The sequence below is a fragment of the Staurois parvus genome, unplaced genomic scaffold, assembly GCF_062004578.1.
Source record: "Staurois parvus isolate SC_StPar_1 unplaced genomic scaffold, SC_StPar_1.0 ptg000237l, whole genome shotgun sequence".
NCBI lineage: Eukaryota > Metazoa > Chordata > Amphibia > Anura > Ranidae > Staurois > Staurois parvus.
Window position 1 is genome coordinate 1735948 of NW_028318033.1, and position 22327 is coordinate 1758274.

Sequence of the window (22327 nt, forward strand, 5' to 3'; positions counted from 1 at the left end):
ATCCTTTGAAAATTGAGAGAGTACACAGGCTAAGATACCCGCCAGGATTAGCATCAGACATCCCTAGAGACATGATTGTCTATTTTCACCATTATGAGGATAGGGAAAGAATTTGGAAAAAATTGCGGGAGAACCGTGAAAGAAGGTTCTGAGAATCGAACTTGCAGGTTTTTGTGAACATTGCATCCGAGACACTAGTGAGAAGAAGATTGTTGAAACCTTTATTGGATCAGATGAGGGAGAAAAGAGTGCGATACAACTAGGGGTTCCCGGCATGTCTGATTGAATGGAGGTATGGGAAGTCGACAAGGTTAAGATTTCCAGAAGAAGTTTTGTGAAAAACTGGAACTGCAGAATGTGGACACTAAGGGATGGTCAGAGGGGCTAAACAAAAATGTAAGGTTAAGAAAAGAAGTGGAAGCCAGTTAATAAAAAGAAATAATAGATGGTGTTTGGGATGGGTGACCGAGAGATGTTGGGGTGAGTGGAGAGAAGGGGGGTGGTAAATTCTCCCTGTCTCCAGCCGCTCCTCCTCCCTTCTCCCTCTTTTAGTATTCTTAGTGAATTGCTAAGGAAGTAGTAAAATAGAGAGGGTGGTGTGTCAGGAGACTAAAAGGAAGTTGTCTCCTTTTGAGATTCTGATGGGAAGACCATTTCCCACCCCATAGACGAGACAAAAATAGGTGAATAGCTTTCAACCCTATGTTGAGAAGGGGGGGGGGGGGGTAAGATCAGGCGCACATGTTCAGAGTTGTACCCCAGAATAGGAATCATTAGTGGGGGAATCTCACATCAGATTCCACCAGGGCAATGTGCAGGCCAGGGTTTTTTCAGGAGTAGGTTAGGGAAGGGAGGGGGGAGTAGTGGGGGGGGGGGGGGGAAGAGTAGTGGAGGGAAGGGGGGGTGGGATAGATGGGGCAGAGGGACGGTCCATGATTTGAGCTGTACATATCTCTCTTCCTTTAAACAGAAATGTAGAATGATAAAAGAAACATCTAATGGCTACGAGTAGGATTAATCTCATGACCTATAATGTGAAAGGTTTAAATTCTCCCACTAAAAGGCATATGATACTTAGAGAAATCTACCAACATTCTATACATGTATTGTTCTTACAAGAGACACAATTAACATATGAATCTAATGTTAAGTTATATTCGAGGCACTATCCAACCTGGTACTATGCATACTCACCAATAAGGAGGGCTAAAGGAGTAGCAATTGGGTTTTCAAGGAGGGTAGGCTTTGATGTGGAGAGGGAATTGGTAGACCCAGAAGGCTGGTTTTTGTGTTTAAGAAGGAAAATGCAGGGACAAAAAGTATACATTGGTCAACATCTATTGTCCGAATCAAAATCCAGATGTCTTTTTGCAGGGAGTGCTGGGAAAAAGTATGGAGTTGACGGAGGAGTTACATAGATTAGAACAGGAGCATAAAAAGAGACAGGATATAGAGATACAGCATAAGACTATCTTTAAAGAGAGAGGAGTTAAAGGACCTGCTGGAACAGGAGAGGACGAGGATTTTTAATAGGGTCTCCAAAGAAAGATATCAGTGGGGGAATAAACCAGGAAAACATCTGATGAAAAGATTGAAAGAAAAGAAAATCGATGAATTTTATTGAAAAAATAAAAGGATGAAAAAGGAGAACTGGTATACTCCACCACTGATATTGTGAAAATATTCCAAAAATACTATAGTAGGTTGTATGATGTGAACCCCAAGAACCAAATAGTAACAGAGGAAGTAAAGAAAAAGAAAATGTGGGAATATCTAGCAGCAGCGGATCTGTCAAAGATACCAGAGGAAAAGTGGGAGGAAAGAGTCCAGGACTGGTCCAGGATAGGGGAATGGTTTTTATTGCTCATTTGACAACTATGAATGTATGTTGTTTTAAGATTTGGGGAAAAAAAAGGAAAATAAAAAGATATATTAAAAAAAAAAGAAAAGAAAAAAACTACCCATCCTACTACTATTGATTTACAACTAGGTAGAAAAAAACATAAACATATACTTACCTCTTTTTGCATTCTGTAGTATTCATCAATTGCATACTGGTACTTGGGTGTACTGACTCCTAACACTGAGGCAATTTTCTCTCCTAGAAAGTCACAAACTGAGGAAAAATATGAAAATTGCATAAGTAACAACGTCTAGAAAATATAAACAGATTGCATACTTAGCAATGTCTATACATTAGAACTCCGTGTTTTACATTATTATAGTTCTGTCCTGGATTGAACCATTAATGTCCTCTAGGCTCAAGCAAATCATTTTACATAAAGCTTCTACCTCTTTATAGGATCAGGTGCCATTAGACATATCTTTAAATTACAGGAGCTATCAATGTTCAGCTTTGCACTTCTTACACTGAAATAAATAAGCAAACCATTTTGAAAAGTCTATTTGTAAATGTTAATACAGACCATTTTCTGCTTCATATACTACTGCTCTAGGAAAATAGGCACTCGGCACATTATTTTAGTCAAATGAGCGGGGAAATTGAATCACATCAGCTGTCTAAATACTGACTGTCCCATTTGTATGAGATTATTTAAAGCTCCAGCATTTGGATAAATGACAGACACTGGATGAAGCAGAAGCTTCACCAATGAAAGTGGGGGTGATTGACAGCTTCTGTTGCAGGGTAGGTGAAATGGTGTTTTAGAAATCAGATCTGCTCTCAATACATAGATAAGTAGATTTATAATATATACTTTAAAGTGTTACTAAACCCACAACAGTAAAATCAGTCAGTATACGCAGTAAAGCATGCTTGTTATACTCTCAGTGGAACCTAAAGGGTTAATCCTCTGCGTTGTGTAATAAGGCTGTTTTATGCTGTCTTCTCTGATCCCTTCTTCCACAGTCCCCAATCTATCTGCTAAAAGTACAGAGCTCAAGGAGTCACTCTGCACATGCTCAGTTTAGTGTGCATTGCTTTTTTTTTTCTTTGGAAGGGTGCATGTGATTAGCACTGGGCCAATCAGCACTGTCCAGACAGAGGGTCAGGGGTTATGCAGCCTCATAAGACAGTCAGAGCAGAATGAAAACTCTGCCTACAAGCTTTAACCAGTGCTCAGCCAGACACTGAGAGAAGTCACAAGACTGCTATATACTGCTGATGATAAAAGGTATTTAGCAGTTTATATCTATTAAAACAATTGCATTTACATGTTCTGTGCACTGTGGATGACCAGATATAGTAAATGCAGGGTCATGGGTTTAGTAACACTTTGATACCAAATTCCAGGAGAAAAATGCCCACATAATGGCTTTATATTATTTTAACTCTTATTCAAACCCTACAAAATAAAGATGTACTGCACATAAATTATATTGGAGCATGTAGGAGTCAGAACCTACTTAGAAACGATTACATCATTTTAAAATACATCTGTGAACATTAACCAGTGTATGTGAACAACATTCTTGCTAAACATCAAAACCCAATTGGCTGGAACAGCAGATGCATTTATGTGTCTCTTTACAAACTAATTTTCTAGATTTACCCACATGACCTCCAGCATGAACCTCTAACACAGGAATGAAGACAAAGATTTTTCAATCGCTACAGCCGAGTTTCTCAACCGCTGTTCCGTTTCGTCCAGAGGTTGCTACACAAAGGTGTAACCACTGACACCAATGATCTTTTTAGTGGTCTTTAACCACTTGCCTACCGGGCACTTATACCCCCTTCTTTACCAGGCCAATTTTCAGCTTTCAGCGCTGTCGCACTTTGATTTACAATTGTGCGATCATGCAAGGTTATACCCATATGAAATTTTTAGCTTTTTTTCTCACAAATAGAGCTTTCTTTTGGTGGTATTTAATCGCCGCTGGGCGCTTTACTTTTTGCGCTATAAACAAAAAGTGTGCAAAAAATTTGAAAAAAAAAAAAAAAGTTTCTTTGTTTCTATTATAAAATTTTTCAAACAGGTAATTTTTCTCCTTCACTGATGTGCGTTGATGAGGCAGCACTGATGAGCACTGATGGGCACTGATAGGCAGCACTAATGAGGTGGCACGGATAGGCGGCACTGATGATGGGTACTGATAGACAGCACTGACTGGTATCACTGCTGGGTACTGACTAGCGGCACTGCTAGGCATTGACTGGTGGCAGCACTGCTGGGCTGCATTGATGGGCACTGGTGGGTGGCACAGGTGGGCAGAGCTAGTGGGCGGCACTGATGGGCGGAACTGGTGGGTGGCGCTGCTGGGCACCGATCATCACGGCACTAATCATCAGTGCCCCGATGATCGGTGCTGATCCCTTCTCTGACAACTGCCGGTTCTCGGCAGTACTTCCCTCACGCTCTGACAGTGTGAGGAAAATGCAGCCGAGAACCGGCAATTGCATTTCCCGGTGATCAGCGTGTCATTGGATTGGCCTTTTACCACATCACATGATCAGCTGTGTCCGTAGGACACAGCGATCACGGAGAGTGCTGGGTGTGCGCCACCGGGAGCGCGCAGGAGAGCGCATTCTGGGAGGACGTCATATGACACCCTCCCAGAACTAGCCGGCCGCAGTGTAGCCGTCATTCGGCTATCTGCGGTTGGCAAGTAGTTAAGGGGGGGGAATTCTTTCCAATGACCACAAAGGTAAAGACCATACATCACACTAATGTACAGAGTTGTTAATATAATAATAAGCAGGGGTTCACTGAAGTCAAAAGTTATTTTAAAGGGTTCCTCCATGTCAGGAAGGTTGAGAAAGGCTGAGCTACATTACATACAGGAGCAAACACTCTGAGCCCACAGGAAGGCAATGTCACAGTGGGCTCAGGATGGTGTCATTATTCTAATGTAAACAACTTATTATGTGAATTATAGGACTCTGCATGTGTCTGTTAATTGGGATATATTAAAAAATGAAATCACAGAGAAGACGCAATCTTTTTATTAAAACACACTTACTTTGGTAGAATGGGTAAACTAAACACTGCACAAATGCATCTGAAATTGCACATATTGGGGAATAGCAATGTATGTATTAATGAAAAAACAAGGATTGCGAAGATGGGCCACTATTATCTAATGGATATAAATGAACATTTGCATATATGGTCGAACTTGCAATATGCCTGAACAATGTCATATATCCACTTGCCAGGGTGGATAAAAATCAATGATTTTTTTAAAAAAAATAAAAAAAAGAAAGATTTTTTTTATTTAAAATCTGATTTTTTTTAAATAAAATGCTTTTTGAGGAAAATATATTACCATCCAAAGGTTATTCCATCATGAAATAAAGATTAGTTTTTTAATTATGTAGAATAAGGCTGTATATGTTTAATTTTTTTGGTAAATAAATTCCATGAATCCATTCACAATGTCATGCTCTTCCAGAGGTTTTTGTAAGATTATTGGGCAGTTTCTCTGCCTACAAGATATTATCACAGATGCTTGGTTTACTTTTGCAGTTCTCAAAACTGAATTTGACTCAGCGGAGATCACATGCCTCTTCTTCACAGCAAAAATGTTATAACATGAACAGAGTTAAGAAAAAGACCTTAATTCTAACTTCTACAAACCTATGAATACAGAATCAACCCCTTCAGTGCTAAGTTTCAAGAAGTTCAGTGTATAGAATAGAAACAATATTATTCTGATTGTTTGGAGTGGAATAGATCTGCACAAGAAGAAAGTGAAACTAAGTGTGAGGAGGAAGGGGCTGACCGTCTAAGTTTCTTAAAATATATATATTTTGTTTAGCCAAATTAGTTAACAAACATGGATGTTTGTTTAAGCAAATAACATATGCTGGAATGTTATTGTTTCAGTTGAAGAAATCTATTTAAATTGTTATTATTAAGGTAATGATTATTTTTCTCCTTCCTAAGTACAACAGAAAAGTTGTCCAAATATGAATGATTAACCTATTAAACTGGGGATAAAAAAACTAATATGAAAAGTTGTTATTCTAAAAATCTTCATTTACTTGCATATTAAAGTTATACCAGCAAGAATTATTCTTTATGTAGAAAACTAGGATTTAAATCAAGCCTTACTGACTAGTGATTTAAATCAGTTTGATTTAAATCAAATCCACCCTGCCACTTGCCATCCACCCTGTAGCAGTTTTACTAAATAAATGTCATATATCCACTTGCCATCCTACCCGCGCTGTCATTGGTTCCTGTAGGTGACAATCACTGGGTCCCGGCCAGCAATTCATGGCCGGGACTCGGTGATCAGCAGAGCAGCTGAAAGGAGAGAGATCAGTGAGTGTCAACAACACAGGTCTCTTTCATGTCAGCAGGGTTGTGCTGGTTTTTATCTCTGTGCAAAGCAGGGAGATAAAAAAAAAGCAAAAAGGCATGAAAAAACAGCACAGTTTAATCACTCCCTAACACAGAGTTAACCCTTTGATCGCCCCACATGTTAATTTTCAGTCTTTTTTCATTTAGAGCACAAAAATAGAAAAACCCAGTAATGATCAAATACCACCAAAAGAAAGCTATATTTCTGTGAAAAAAAATGGTATAAAATTTCATTTATGTACAGTGTTGCAATACCGTGTAATTGTCAGTTACAATAGTGCAGTGCCGTATAGCAAAAATCTTCCGGAGGGTAATTGGATATTCATGACAACTAACAGTCGAGCAGTTTAGGTCATACAAGGATCCATATATTCCTATCAAGCAACTACATCACCAAGGTTTAAAAAACAAAATTTAGATAAACCAACCTACATTTTTTAGCAGGATCTAAGCAAAACAGTTCTGTCTGTTTAAACGGGTTTTCTAAATGATCAGAGCAAAGCACAACAATACCTGAAAGTGTTGATGTTGCTACTCTCAGCATGTAAAACCAGAGATACGGACCCCAGGTTAACTTTGACTAGAGGGGGAAAAAAAAACAAAATTAAAACCTATTACCAAAATGGTCAGGTCTTCTATGACACAATATAACTGAACAAAATGCATTTATATTTCTATAGAAACCTCTGCATTAAAGGATAAAATCCCTAACACAAATACAGCTGCCAACACTTAAAAGCTTGTGATACTAAGCCCAAAACAAACTGTATACTGTAAAACAAAGTGTGAATGCTAATAACAAAGAATATAAAGGAGCAGGGCCCTCTGTTTCCTCTTGTACCACATTGTATTGTAACTGTTATGTCTACCTTCATTTTGTAAAGAACTGCACAAACTGTTGGAGCTATATAAATCCTGTATAATAATAACTGTGATAAAATAAATGATTAGTAACACCCGGTAAGCTTTTCACAATATACCATAATATAATAACAGTGTATGGGTCAGAAATATAAAGTGAATCCAAGAAAAAGTAATAATAATTGACCAAGAAGTCCTCCAAAAGTTGTGCATTGCTGTAAAGTTGTTCTTAAAAAAAAAAAAAAAAAAAACACCCAGTGACACTAAAACCATGCGAAAAAGTCAGCAGCTTACCAGATGTCATGGACCTATGCTAAAAAGCAAAAGGTCTACATGCGCCTTTAAGGTGGTCCTGGCCACCCTCTTGCCAAAAGGATCACCTATGCCACAATCTTTAATCCAGCAAAGCAGATCAGTAGCTCTCAAAAATAAAAAAAAAAACACAAATGCCAGCCCATATCATAAAAACATAAGGAATACATTTATTTCTAAAAAAAAAAAAGTGTTGCACTTACATTCCAAAGCGGCTGGTGATGGCCAGACTGCGCATCATAACACAGCATGAAAAGAGCTACTGATCTACTTTGCTGGATTAAAGATTGCAGCACAGGTGATCCTTTTACATTTTTGACCCATACACTTTTATTATATTATGGTATATGGCAACGCTTACCAGGTGTTACTCACCATTTATTTTATCACAGTTTGTTATTAGCGCCACACTATTTGTTTCATACACCATTTAGATTTCTATGCCAGTTAAAAGAATAGCATTTTAGAAAAACACTTCTAAACATTCACAAGCACATTTGCTGGTGAACTGTTCATAGCAGAAATGCCACTACGATATTCACCAAACTTTCCAATACCAAATATACACCTAAAGTGGTATTAAACCCAAAAACAAAAATGTGACATACTTTAGTCTAGCAATTCTTAAATGTGGTGGTTGCGTTATTTTTCTTTATTTTTAGTTCATTTTCCTTTATTTTCACCAGATGATGTAGCCAGTAACACACGTCCTGTCTTAAGCAGCCTAAACAGGAGACGTTTTTTTATTTTTTTGTTTAACCAGTGGGTTGAAAGAAAAAAAAAAAAAAGACTTGATTCCCCCATCTACACACTCAAATGTGGATGGGGGAATCCTTCCACTCTGCCTTTGTATTCTGACAGCAAGGAGACTTCCCCGCCATCAAAATACACTGATCAGTACTGCTGGCTATATTCAGTGGCACTGATCAAGCGACAAAAAAAAAAAAATCAACAGGGTGGTTTTACAGATGTCGATTGATCAATGGCTGTAGAACCTCCCTGCCCACACATGGATCGAAATTTGGCTGGTCCCTGCTAAATCAGCTGACTTTCGATCCATGTATGGCCAGCTTTAGGGTGGCTCCTCTATCTACGGAGGAACAACATAGTCACTCATGGATAGCAGCACTATCCACAGAGTAATGTTAGATGGACAAGTAGATTAACCCCTTTAGCCCCCTGGCCAAATCTGACATTCCCCTCCTACATGTTAAAAAAAAATTATATATATATATATATATATATATATATATATATATAAAACATTTATTACATTTTTGAAACAGAAGCCCTAGAGAATAAAATGGTGGGTGTCGCAATTTTTTGTATGTCACACAGTATTTTGGCAGTGGTTTTTCAAACTCAATTTTTAAGGGGAAAAATATACTTTAGTGAATTTTAATGCTCAATATAATACCCAATTGTTTGGTGAATATATAAGATAAATGTTATGCTGAGTAACTAGATATCCAGCAAATCAAGCTTTAAAATTGTGCACACTGAAATGGTGACAAACTACGGTACATTGAATTATCCATAGGCAATGCTTTAAACGCCTTTACAGATTACCAGTTTGGAGTTACACAGGTGGTCTAGTGCTAGAACTATTGCTCTCTCTTTAACCATTTCCCGCCCGGCCATTGTATATAAAAGGCCGGACGGTGGAACTGCAGGGTTGGGTGGCCGATTATAAATGGCCTCTCCGCACCCTGCTAGTGCGCGCTCACCGGGAGCACGCATCACCGCGATCCAGTGCCCGCTGTGTCCTCCGGACACATTGAAACACCGATCGTCGGACGGGACCTCTGTATGAGGTCCCGATCATGTGATCACTAATTGGCCAATCAGTGATCACATGCAAAGTAGTAAGCAAGATGTCACTTGTGACATCATTGCTTACTACGTGTGAAATCTGTGAATGATCACAGAGGTCACATGGTACAAGGCTATTCACAACAGCCTTCTACCATGTGACAAGCTGTGACCAATCACAGCTCACTCACTAGTTCTCAATGGCTACAAGAATGCAGACAGAGAGAAAGAGAAATGATTGCTTTTACATCCTATATGGGTGTAAAAGCAATCAGTGTAAAGTAAAAAAAAAAAATCTTCATCACGCCCCAAAAGTAGTACAGTGTCACCATGGTGACACTGTACTGCTAGGGTGACCGTATGTAAAAAAAATTAAAATAAAATAATATAACAAAAAATAAAAATGTAAAAAAAAAAAAATGTTTAAAAATTATAATTTTTGGTTATAAACTAATTTGGCTTTGTTTTTGTTTTTTTACTAAAAAGATAACGGAATACATTTTGGCCAAGATCTATGATGAAATATTATTTATTTGCAAAATTGTATAAGAAAAACACTTCAAAATTTTTGGACTTTTTCATTTACATAGCAAAAAAAAAAATAAAAATCCCAGCAGTGAATAAATACCACCAAAATAAAGTTTTATCTGTCTCAAAAAAATGGTAAAAAATTCATATGGGTACAGTGTTGCATGACCGCGCAATTGTCATTCAAAGTGTGATAGAGCTGAAAGCTGAAAATTGCCCTGGTCAGGAAGGGGGTAAAAGTGTCCGGACTGGAAGTGGTTAACTTTCATGGCGATACTGTATGCGTTCGCCTGTGTGCGCGCAAGCACGGCGGTGCTTTAAAACTTTAGTGTACACACTTTTTTTTTTGTTTTTTAATCACTTTTATGGCTGTCACAAGGGATGAACAACATCCGTTTTGATAGCTGGAGCAATGACAGGTCTTCTTTATGGAGAGATATGGGGTCTATTGGACCCCAGAGCTCTGCTCTGCCCTTCAAAGCATTAGATCAAGCCCAAAATGGTTTGATCTAATGCTTTCACAAGCCAATAATGGCTTCTTTATATCCTGGTGAAACTAATAAGTAACAAAATACTCATCTCTTCTGGTTTCTTAGACCATAGAGATGATCAGGGACCCTTGGGTATTACTATGGTCAGTCAACGGAACTGGGGGTACCCCTTCTGCCGCCTGTAAAAGCGATCCAGTGGATAATTAGCTGCTAAGATCACTTTTACATTAAAGCCCATCGCCAGCTGAAAAAAAAAATAGATACTGAGATAATGCATGTAGCTGCAGGCATCCCCCTGGTATAACCCCTTCAACCTGCCTATGTAGGGGTACATTGAGGAGTGGTTAAGATGAACTTATCATCCAGTATAGCCCCACTCCAGCTTAAACTATTTAAGCAGTTACAAGTCTCCCTGTTAGGATAAAGGTTTTACTGAATAAAAGTCGATCGTTGTAAGAACCCCTGTCAGTGTTAAATGGTTTGTCTTAACTCTCTAACTGCCACTTTTGCTGGACAGCTTGGTCTGTTAAAAGAAATTGAACAAAAACAGCATGATAGGGATGTCCTTTACATTTTAGCATTTAATAATACAGATAGAAGCTGGGCCCTGCCAAGCCTGTTATGCATGGCCTATGGCTGAGGATTTGGCAAACTCTGCTCTGTAGTATTGTTATTGAAATCTGCATCACTGTAACCTTCTATTATGTAGCAGCATTGCATCATGTTAATTGCCTTCTAAACACCTTTGGATACAGTATTTAATTACAATGTTTTTTCTGTGAAGATTCTTATACAACTAACTCCTAATAGCCCTATAAATTATGCTGCCTATAAACATCAGAGGGCTGTCTAATGTACAGGTGTGATCTGACCACTAAAAGATCATAAACCCCAGGTTCACATATGCGGCCGTGCGGACCGCGTTTTGCGCGAGCACGAGAGCCCATTCATTTGAATGGACTCCCGTGCCCCGTGACACGCAGGGAAGAAGTCCCTGCACTTTTTCCGAAAACGCAGCCCGCACGGTACCCTCGGTGCCTAATATTGTTGCGTTTTTCAGTGTGGGAAGTGTGCCATTATAACTAATGGCACCCGCCCGCGGGTCCGCATTCCTCTGTGTGGGTGGTGCGGCTGCACGGATTTTCGTGCAGATCCGCAGCGGACCACCTTGGTCACACAATAACATGGAGTTAGACTTTAAAGAAATTTTGGTTTGATTTGTGCTAGAAGATAATATAAATCATCAATGGCAATTGCAACCTACATCCAATGAAGTCTCTGTCAGGGAATGCCTTTCAATGCACAAAGGCTTTAGGAACAGTGTCATAACCAAGATGAGAACAAGATTCCATGGATTGTGATCATTTGAAGTACCTCTTGTCCTGAAGGAGTGCCAGCAAGATTGAACAGACCTTCGCAGTACTATTTTAACTCCCTTCTCTGTGAGGACAAGTGAGCCATGTGCTCTAGAGGTACAGGGGTTCACACTGCACCTGCACACACCCGGCCTCTTTACTGATCACAAACAATGGAATGCCTCAACTCATAAAATGATCACTAGACTATTACTTTATAAGGAGCTTGACGTGGGTACTGCTCTGGACAACAATAAGTGCACACTCGTCTTTTTTTTTTTTCTTTTAAAAAAGAGAGATTGCTTTGTTTTACAAGGTGAGAGTTTACATTCAGTTTAAAATAGAAATGAAAGTCAAAACATGTATATACCTCTAAACAACATTCTAAAATACTTTTCCCCCATTTTTTTTATAAGTGATTATCACATACCCTCTGCTCTCAGCTGCATAAGTGTGAAGAAAGGAGAAACAGCAGCACACTTATCTTTCCAGTGAAAGAGAGAGAGAGTGTGAGTGTGTAAGCAAATGGTACAGCTGGCACATATCAGGAATATGAAATGTTGGGTTTACATAGTCTTTACATTTTTGGGACTATTTATATATCAAGTACAATCCCATATTTTAGTTCTATCAGTCAAGAGTATGTTGGTAAATAAGCTGAAAAAGGACACTTCCATTGTAATTGTTGGCCCCCAGCTCATACTCTACTAATGGTTTCATTACTGATTGCAGGGTACCTACTGATGCTGCAGTCTGCAATCCTGTTGCCCTCTGCTCCTATTCTGTCATGAAAATCCTGTTTTGCACCATCTGGCAGTCATAGCCAGTTCCTCTGTCATTTTGACTGAGCTTGCCCTGTTTGTTGTCCTTTGACTTTGTCAGATCTGAATCAGTTTCTCTCTGTGCTTCAGAAACTGTTGTTAGAACCCACTGAAGACTTTCCTCTCACTAATCTCACTCACAAGGTGGCATTTATTGCAGCCACCACCTCTCTGCTGACAAGTGTGTCAACTGGCAGCCTTGTCCTACAGGGACTCTTTTTTGGTTTTGCATAAAAACAAGGAAGTGTTGAGGCCTAGGAACTTACTTCTTAGGCAAGAAGGAAGTTTCTGCCATGAACCTCAATCAAGAACTTTTTCTTCTGTCCCTCTATCCAGGTCTAGTTAACCAAAAAACATTTTCCTCTATTGAGTAGCTGTGGTTTGGGCTGTGAGTGTGTTTCTCAGTCACTGCTTCTTTAAGAAAGATTGATTCCCTTTTTGAGGTCCTAGATGGTCCTCATGAAAGGTACACCAGCTCTCTAGGTGGCTCAGGCAGACCATCATTCAAGCTTATGGTCTCAAGTAGCAGACTTCAACCTTTCCTGTCAAGGCACACACTTCTAGATCTGGGAATGCTTCATACATCAAGTTTATGTTTCCCAGGTTGACTAGGATGGCACCTGGTTTTCTGTTCACATGCTCTACCAAGGGCAATCTAATGTCACTTTCAGGCATAAAAGGTCCTTCAGATGGCCCTTTAAAGTTGCAGACAGTCCCCAATTCTCTGTTGTTTTCTTGGGCCTGTTAGTGTTTGTGTGCTGCATTTCCCACCCCTTGTTTGGGCTTGCTTTTGGATGTCCCAAAGGTGAAAGACTTCTTGCATCCCTCAAAGAATGAGAAAGAAAATAGGATTTTAATACTCGCTGTAAAATATTTTTCTTGCAATCCATTGCGGGACACAGGTCCCACCTCCCTGTCTTTACGATTTTGCTCTTGGTACTGCTTTACTACAAAATTGATGTACAGTTCGGTCCATATATATTTGAACACAGGCACAATTTTAATACTTTTGGCTCTGTATGCAACCAGAATAAATTAAAATTAAACAATCCAAATTAATTTGAAATGCAGACTTTCAGCTTTAATTCAAGGGGTTGAACGTAAATATCAAGTACAAATGTTAGGAACTGCAACCATTTTTATACACAATCCCTCAATTTTCAGGGACTCAAATGTAATTGGTCAAATGAATATAATCCTGAATAAAATGTTCATTTTTAATATTTTGTTGAGAATCCTTTACCGGAAATGACTGCCTGAAGTCTGGAACCCGTGGACATTACCAAAGACTGGGTTTCCTCCTTTCTGATGCTTTGCCAGGCTCTAACTGCAGCTGTCTTCAGTTGTTCTTTGTGGGTCTGCCTTTAGTTTTGCCATCAGCAAGTGACATCCATGCTCAGTTGGGTTGAGATCAGGTGATTGACTCGGCCATTGCAGAATATTTCACTTCTTTTCCTTCATAAGCTTCTGAGTTGCTTTTGCAGTGCATTTTGGATCATTGTCCATCTGTACTGTGAAGCGCCGTCCAATCAACTTTGCTGCATTTGGCTGAATCTGGGTTGACAGTATATCTCTATAAACACTGAAGAATTAATCCGGCTGCTTCTGTCTTATCAATAAACGCCAATGACCCAGTGCCACTGGAAGCCATGCATGCACATGCCATCACACTGCCTTCACCACGTCTTACAGATGACATTGTGTGCTTTGGATCATGAGCTGCTCCAAGCCTTCTCCACACTTTTTTCTTCCCGTCATTCTGGTACAGAATCATCTTAGTTTCATCCATCCAAAGAATGCTTTTCCAGAACTGGTCTGGCTTTGTTAGATGTCTTTTTGGCAAAGTCTAATCTGGCATATGAATGGTTTGCACCTTGTGATGAACCCTCTGTATTTGCTCTCATGAAGTCTTCTCTTGATTGTAGACTTTGACAATGATACACCCACCTCCTGGAGAGTGTCGTTCACTTGTCTGGATGTTGTGAATGGGTTTTTCTTTACAATAGAGAGGATCCTATGATCATCCACCACTGTTGTCTTCAGTGGACGTCCATGCCTTTTTATTTTGCTGAGCTCACCAGTGTGTTCTTCTTTCCTCAGAATTTGCTAAACTCTTGATTTGGCCACTCCTAATGTTGCTGCTATCTCTCTGATGGATTTGTTTAGTTTTTGAAGCCTTACAATGGCCTGTTTCACTTGCATGGTCAGCTCCTTTACAGGTTTACAGCAAAAGATTCCAAATGCAAATACCACACTTAGAATCAACTCCAGACCTTTTACCTGCTTAATTGATGAAGAAATAACGAAGTTGTACCCACACCTGGCCATGAAACAGCTTTTGATTCAATTGTCCAATTACTGTTGGTCCCTTGAAAAAGAAGGGATGACTACTCTTAAGAGCTGTAATTCCAAAACCCTTCCTCCAGTTTGGCTGTACATACCCTCAAATAAATCTGAGTGTGTACACTTTCAGCCCATATTCATTATAGAACTATAGATTGACTATATTTTGGTAAATACCTGAAAAAAAACCTAAAATTGTGCCTGTGTCCAAATATATATATGGACCCAATTGTAGGTTGCTAATAGGAGCAGTTATCCTTGGCTGGCCTACAGTTGTTTGTTTGCCTGTGTCCAATTCGCTCAGTGGTTGTATTACTGGAACCTGAAAGACTTCTTGCATCCCTCAATGAACTCCTAAAAGCTATTTTTCATCTCCCATGTACAACTCTCAAAAGCCAAGTTCCACTTATCTTTGTCCAATTCCTACAAGCTGATTTTCCTGTCTCCAGTACAATGCCCACAAACTATGTTTCCCATCCTTGCACTGCTCCTACAAACTCAATTTCCCTGCCCTTGTATAATGTCCAACAGGTATGTTAACTCATTCTTTTACAGCTCCAACAAGCTATGAACTCTATAGAGCTCCCACCAGCTATTATTATTATTTTTTATTATTATACAGTATTTATAAAGCGCCAATAGTTCGCTCAGCGCTGTACATTACAAAGGGAGACAGAACATGTGACAGAACAATACCAATACAATGCAAAACATGAGGGGATCAAGGGCCCTGCTCTTTCGAGCTTACAATCTAGGAGGGAGGGGGTGGTGGCACAGGAGGAGATAGCTGTGGGGGATGGAGTGGTAGGAAGAGTGGAGGAGGTCGGCAAGTTAGCAGGGGGTGGGGTAGGCTTCCCTGAAGAGATGGGTTTTCAGGGTGCGCCTAAAGGAGAGGAGAGTAGGTGATAATCTGATGGGTTGGGGCAGGGAGTTCCAGAGGATGGGTGACACCCTGGAGAAGTCCTGGAGGCGGGCATGGGAGGAGGAGACCAGGGAACTAGAGAGAAGGAGGTCTTGTGAGGAGCGGAGTGTGCGTGCTGGGCGGTACTTGGATATTAGGTCAGAGATGTAGTACGGGGCAGTATGGTGGACAGCTTTGTACGTCAGCGGTAGGATTTTGAATTTGATCCATTGCGCAATCGGAAGCCAGTGGAGGGATTGGCAGAGGGGGTTCCTTCATGCTTGTACAGGAAATACAAGCTACCCCACTACCCCCCATCCTTTGTACAAATGTTTCCTTGTAGGTCACCAAGAAATTTACAGATTTCCTTGTATCCATTTCATGCACCCTTTTGTCTGCATACTTCCCACTGGGCCTATTCTGTACATCATTCTCTGTTGCTTTCACTGAAAAATTCACATACAGCCCTTAAGAGTTCAAAGTAGCAGATGGTAAGGTGAGGAGAGTGTGCTGTATAATAGCTCTGTAACCCCATCCTACCGGTTTTAATCCAATTACAGGTCAGAGTAAGCTGGTTTTAACAAGAATTGAGATGTTGCAAGACAATGCCTATTAAACAGATTTGACAGACAGGAAATTCTCAAACTCTGTTCATTTTTAGGTCTTGTTCACACCATGTGCAGAAATGTGAGTTTTTCTGCAAGCATTCTGCAAAAGAACAGAGAAAACAATTGTTCTCTATGTGCCCTGTTCACACCACAACACTAGTATCACACGCAAATGTGTTTCTGTGTAGGAATCTGTAATGTGTATAAAATTCACTGAAACACGCATGAAAACTGATGTAAACTTGTCTCTCTGCAACTGAAATCTGTACGTTTTGTTCTTCAGTTTTTCTGCAGATATGGTGTGAACAAGGCCTTAGTGATAGCACAGAGCTGAACCAGGTATTTTTGTCTCACACAAAGCAACCCTGAGAAAAATGAGTGAATGTGTGTGTCAGATCATGGGGAATATTGAGAAGTGCTGACTATACAGTATGAAATCCTCAGATTCCCAAGTATAAGGTCAGCTTTACAGGACCACTAAATAAAGGAATGTACCCCCTTACTAATACTGCTGCCTCATTAATGCCATAATACACTGCACCACCCCAAAGCAACAGCTAGCAATTAGGACTACAGGCAGTACAACTATATTCCAAAAACAAAGCTATTCAGAATAAACTCTAAAGAAGCCCAGATTATAAAATTATTTATATATATATATATATATATATATATATATATATATATATATATATACATATATATATATATATATATATATATATATATATATATATATATATACACACACATATACACACACACACATATATATTTATTCAAAGCCAGGACAGTTGGGAGGCATGCGGTCCTAGATTTAAGGTCCGAAGAGCAGGGCCCTCCTATCCCTCTTGTATTGAACTGTATTGTTGCTGTATTGTCTCCCATTATATTGTAAAGTGCTGAGCAAACTGTTGGCGCTATATAAATCCTGTATTATTAGAATAATAATAATAATGTGGTCCATGGAGAGGAATTGTATGGACCTGGGGTTCCACCACTTCTCCTCACAAGTGGTGTTATTTCTATACCAAACAGGCACAGTTTCACCACTCAAAACTGGGGATCATACACTTTTGGAACACATGTGAAGTGGGATTGTGTAGTGGAGCACATGGAATATTCTCCCCTGTGACAGCTGGAGTCACATGAGGACTTTTCCTGATTGTTTTGAACACTGTTTGCCACAGATGGACACTGTTCACTTTCTTTGTATTTTATCACATGGCTAATTTTTATTGTTGTTCGCTACCACTTGATGCACATTGGGTTTTTTTTAATAGAGATCAGTGCGGCAATCAAATTTTATTTTATGGGACACAAGGATAAGAGGATAAAAAATCTGATGACTCAATGGGGGGGGGGGGGGGGGGGATTTACTGGTGCACTCAGAATCTGGTGCAGCTGTGCATGGTAGCCAGCTTCTAACTTCAGCTCGTTCAATTGAGCTTCGACAATATAACCTGGAAGTTGATTGGTTTCTATGCAGAGCTGTATCAGATTTTGCAACATGCAGTTTTAGTAAATAACCCCCAATATGTTTTTCATTGTCAGCAGCAGGATTCAACTCTCTTTTTATCAGGGTTTTTCTAGCAGAAAAAAAAAAAAAAAAGAAGAAGAAAAAAAGTCTGCACACCTAAAAGGCTAACCTCAAAAGAAATGTTTTCTGCACCATAAACAGTAATAGGCCATCGGAGACATGATAATTCTTCATGACAGAGGGCTCCACCCCCTGAGATATCAAGAGGGAACATTCCCTCTTGATATCTCAGGGGGGGGGGGGGGTTAGAGCCCGCTGTCATGTACGATTATCATGTCTCCGATGGCCTATTACTGTTTATGGTGCAGAAAACATTTCTTTTGAGGTTAGCCTTTTAGGTGTGCAGACTTTTTTCTTCTTCTTTTGTTTTTTGCATATTGATTAGGTAGCACCCTTCCAGAAACTCTGGTGACACCTCCACTTTTATACACTGTACAGGGATTCCCCAGCATTCGCCAATTCCCGTTTCCCTGATTTATGACTTTTTCTAGCAGGACACAGTAGTAACAAAGCAGCCAGTGGGTGAAACCACGGTGCACACCTGCGACACAGGATTCTGATACACACAGAAGTGTTGGATAACAAAGATTCCATCAATCAATCAATCAATATAGCTCTGCAAGAGAGTGATGATCGTAGCCATCAGTGGCTGGCTTGGTTTTATAAAACTCTTCTTTTGTGGACTTTTTTTCTTTGAAACACAGTTGCTTTGAAAATAATTAATACATTATTGCTGCTTTTGTTCATTTGTCTAAAGTTCAGCTTTAAAGCTCTAATTGCTTCTAGATCACCATGTACCTGTAATGAACAACAAACTTTGGCTGGTTGGTAGTGATACCTGGAATATATACATGCAAACTATGTACATGCAAACTATGTACGGACGTAATAAGGAAAGAACAAATGCAAGGACAATTCAGCCTTACAAAAGGATATTATTCAATTACGAAACTCTGGAATCCACGCTTTATTTTTTCACTTAAGACTCATGGCCCTCTTTTTCAGATATGAGAGCAAAGGGAAAGTCCTGGTAAGTTACTTTTTACTTGAGTCATCGCTTACACAAGGCTTGGATTCCAAGCATGACAGCGCTGATTGGCCCAGAGGTCAAAGGAGCCAGTCACATATTCCTCTATACCTGAAAAATTCAAGTATTTCCTTCAGCTCCTTGTGCTAAACCAAAAACATGCTGCTGGGAATTGGGAAAGAGCAAACTTTGTTGCTTTGATTTAAGCCCACCTAGGTACCTACTATACTACCACCCTTACTACAGCTTACAGAGGAAGCACTTCCACTAAAAACCCAATCTTAGCTTCCAGCCTTCAAAAGTCAGAGCTACAGCTCTGCAATCCATAAAGCTCAGGCCTCCTTCTGATTGAAGAGCTCCACCTCTGACTCAGCAGGGAACATGTTGGACCTCTACTAAGACCATGGATTTCACATTGAGAGCATGGGGCCTTTTCTACACCATACTGGCTTTTCTATTGTGGTTACCAGGCTGTGTCTGCTTTCTAAATAAAGTTAAACGGTAAAAATGTTTGTTTTGATGCACCTGGAATATATTTAGTAGATTTAAAATGAAGGCGGCTTTAATTTTTAAATGGTTGGGGATAAAAGGGTCCCCTTTTTCTCATTATAGATGGAAAAAAAAAAAAAGACAGACATGGCTTTTTTTTTTTGGTTTTGATATTTGTGCTAAGCATATCTTTTATCCTCCCACATGAAGCCCTTCTGTAGGGAACTACTCTAAAACCTTTAGTATATTGTATATAGAGAGAACAGAACAGGTAGTACTTTGATCCTTATCTGTCCACTTTGTTGCACACAGCAATAATGTCTAATGAATAGACAAGCACATACCTGTACGAGTATTCAATCTATTTTACTGGCTTCACTTGGGTCATTTTGCACTATTGACAAGGATTTATATTTAAAATGTGGAGAGAAAGGAAGGTGCAAATGAATGCAGAATTTAGATACCTGTAAGTCCAACCTATTGCCAATACAGGGGGGGAAATAATTATGATCCCCTGCAGACTTTGTAAGTTTGCCTTCTTACAAAGAAATGAAGGGTCTATAATTTTTCCCATAGCTGTATTTTAAATACAACCAAAAATTCAGAAAAACAAACAAAATGTTATAAACTGAGTTGCAGTTCAGTGAGTAAAATAAGTATTTGATCCCCTACCAACCAACAATAATATCTGGCTCCCACAGACTGGCTATGTGCTCATGTGGTACACAGATTAGTCCTGTCAATTTGTGAAGGTGCTCCTAACAACAATTTGTATAAAAGACACCTGTCCACAGAATCTCTTCTATTCAAACCTCACCACCATGGGCAAGACTAAAAACTGTCAAAGGACATCAGTTACAAAATTGTAGACTTGCACAAGGAGAAATGAGCCACAAGACCAACAGTAAGAAGCTTGGTGAGGAGACAACTGTTTGATGGTTATTTTGTATTCCTTCCATTTGTAAATAATCACTCCGTCACCCTCGGCCTGGAGTTCCATGCAAGCTTTCACCTCATGGGATAAGGATGATCATGGGAAATCCTCATGAGATCAGCCCAGAGCTACACCAGAGGAGCTTGTGAATGATCTCAAGGCAATTGAGACCACAGTCACCAAACAAACCATTGGTAACACAATATGCCATCATGGATTGAAATCCTGCAGTGCCCACAAGGTCCCCCTCCTCAAGAAGGCACATGTACAGGCCTGTCTGAAGCTTGCCAATGAACATCTAAATCAGCCTCTCTCAACCAGGGTGCCTTGAGGTTTCTTTAGGGGTGCCTTTGCAAAAAGTCTACAAATTGCCCAAAACTTATATCCAAGCCAGCGAGTGGAACACTCCTGGCTTTTAGTTACACAAAGCCACAGGTTTTCATTGTGCATCATTACAACCATCTAGCTGCTGGTGTCCTGACAACCAGTGACATCATCAGTTGATAAGGAGGATATCAGCTGCCTGCACAGCACCCTAGTTTGGCCCTCCCCCTGCCCATTTCCATCAGTGGTGGGATCACATTAGCTCAGTGATGGACAAAAACTGAGGGAGAAGAGAAACACTGGAATACTAGTCAGTACCAGTGTGCAAAACCATATTTGTTTTGGAAGAATAAATCACCTCTACCATTGGGTGTCCTACATGTGAGGATGTTGCTGAGTTATATAAAACTATTAGAATAGTTTTTCACATTTTAGAATGGGGTGCCTCAAGACTGTCCATAATTTTAAAGGGTGCTTCAAGACTGTCCATAATTTTAAAGGGTGCCTTGACTGAAAAAAGGTTGAGAAACACTGATCTAAATGATTGAGAAAAAAGATTGGGAGAAAGTGCTGTGGTCAGATGAGGCCAAAATTGTGCTCCTTGGCATTAACTCGACTCGCTGTGTTTGGAAGAAGAGAAATGCTGACTATGATCCTATGAACACCATCCCTACAGTCAAGCATGAAGGTAAAAACATTATGCTTTGGGGTCGTTTTTCTGCTAAAGGTACAAGCCGATTTTGCCGCATTGAGGGGCCAATGGACAGAACCATGTATTGTAAAATCTTGGATGAGAATCTTCTTCCCTCAGCCAGAACACTGAAGATGGGTCTTCCAGCATGACAATGACCCAAAACATAACGTCAAGGCAACAAAGGAGTGGCTCAAGAAGAAGCATATTAAGGTCATGGAGTGGCCTAGCCAGTCTCCAGACCCTAATCCTGTAGAAAATTTATGGAGAGAGCTGAAGCTTTGAGTTGCCAAGCGACAGCCAAGAAACCTTAAATATTTAGAGAAGATCTGTAAAGAAGATATTTAGAGACGATCTGTAAGAAAATCCCTCCTAAGATGTGTGCAAACCTGGTGACCAACTACAAGAAACGTCTTCCCTCTGTGCTTGCCAACAAGGGTTTCTCCTCCAAGTACTAAGTCATGTTTTGCTTGAGGATCAAACACTTATTTTACTCACTGAACTGCAACACAATTTATAACATTTGTATCGTGTTTTTTGTGGACTTTTGGTTGATATTCTATCTCTATCATTTAAAATACACCTATGATACAAATTATAGACCCTTCATTTCTTTGTAAGTGGGCAAACTTACAAAATCTGCAGGGGATCAAATAATTATTTTCCCCACTGTATGCACCTTCAGGGCTCATTCACACCACAGTGCTAGCAGAAGCCTACGTATAATGTGCATGCACATAAAGACAATCTGCTCTAATTTTTTTTTCAGAGCACACCAGTGCAGTGCATTACACATTAAAAATGTGCCACTTTCAGTTGTCCTATATCACCTAATAATATTTGCAAAGCTAGAAAATGAGTACAGATTGTTGACTATCCAGTGAATGCAGTACATGAAAAGAATCCACTATGAAAATCTTCTCTGCATATTGAGAGTGTTTACCATTTAGGTGAGTAGCATTTTAATATAAATGTATGTATTTTGTTCAAGAGTAAGATGTGATCAGGTGCAAAGTACTTC

The 22327-nt window shown here is 39.7% G+C and overlaps 1 protein-coding gene across 2 annotated transcripts in view; it reads right to left on the minus strand.

The window, feature by feature from the left end:
• Positions 1–22327, minus strand: part of FAM177A1 (family with sequence similarity 177 member A1) — a 38162-nt gene that overhangs the window by 8731 nt on the left and 7104 nt on the right. For both annotated transcript variants that reach the window (XM_089680217.1, XM_089680218.1), the window contains exons 3-4: positions 6783–6849; positions 2019–2116 (exon numbers count right to left, since the gene is read on the minus strand). In XM_089680217.1, the coding sequence (XP_089536343.1) occupies positions 2019–2116; positions 6783–6849 (165 nt within the window). The remainder of the gene's footprint in view (positions 1–2018; positions 2117–6782; positions 6850–22327) is intronic.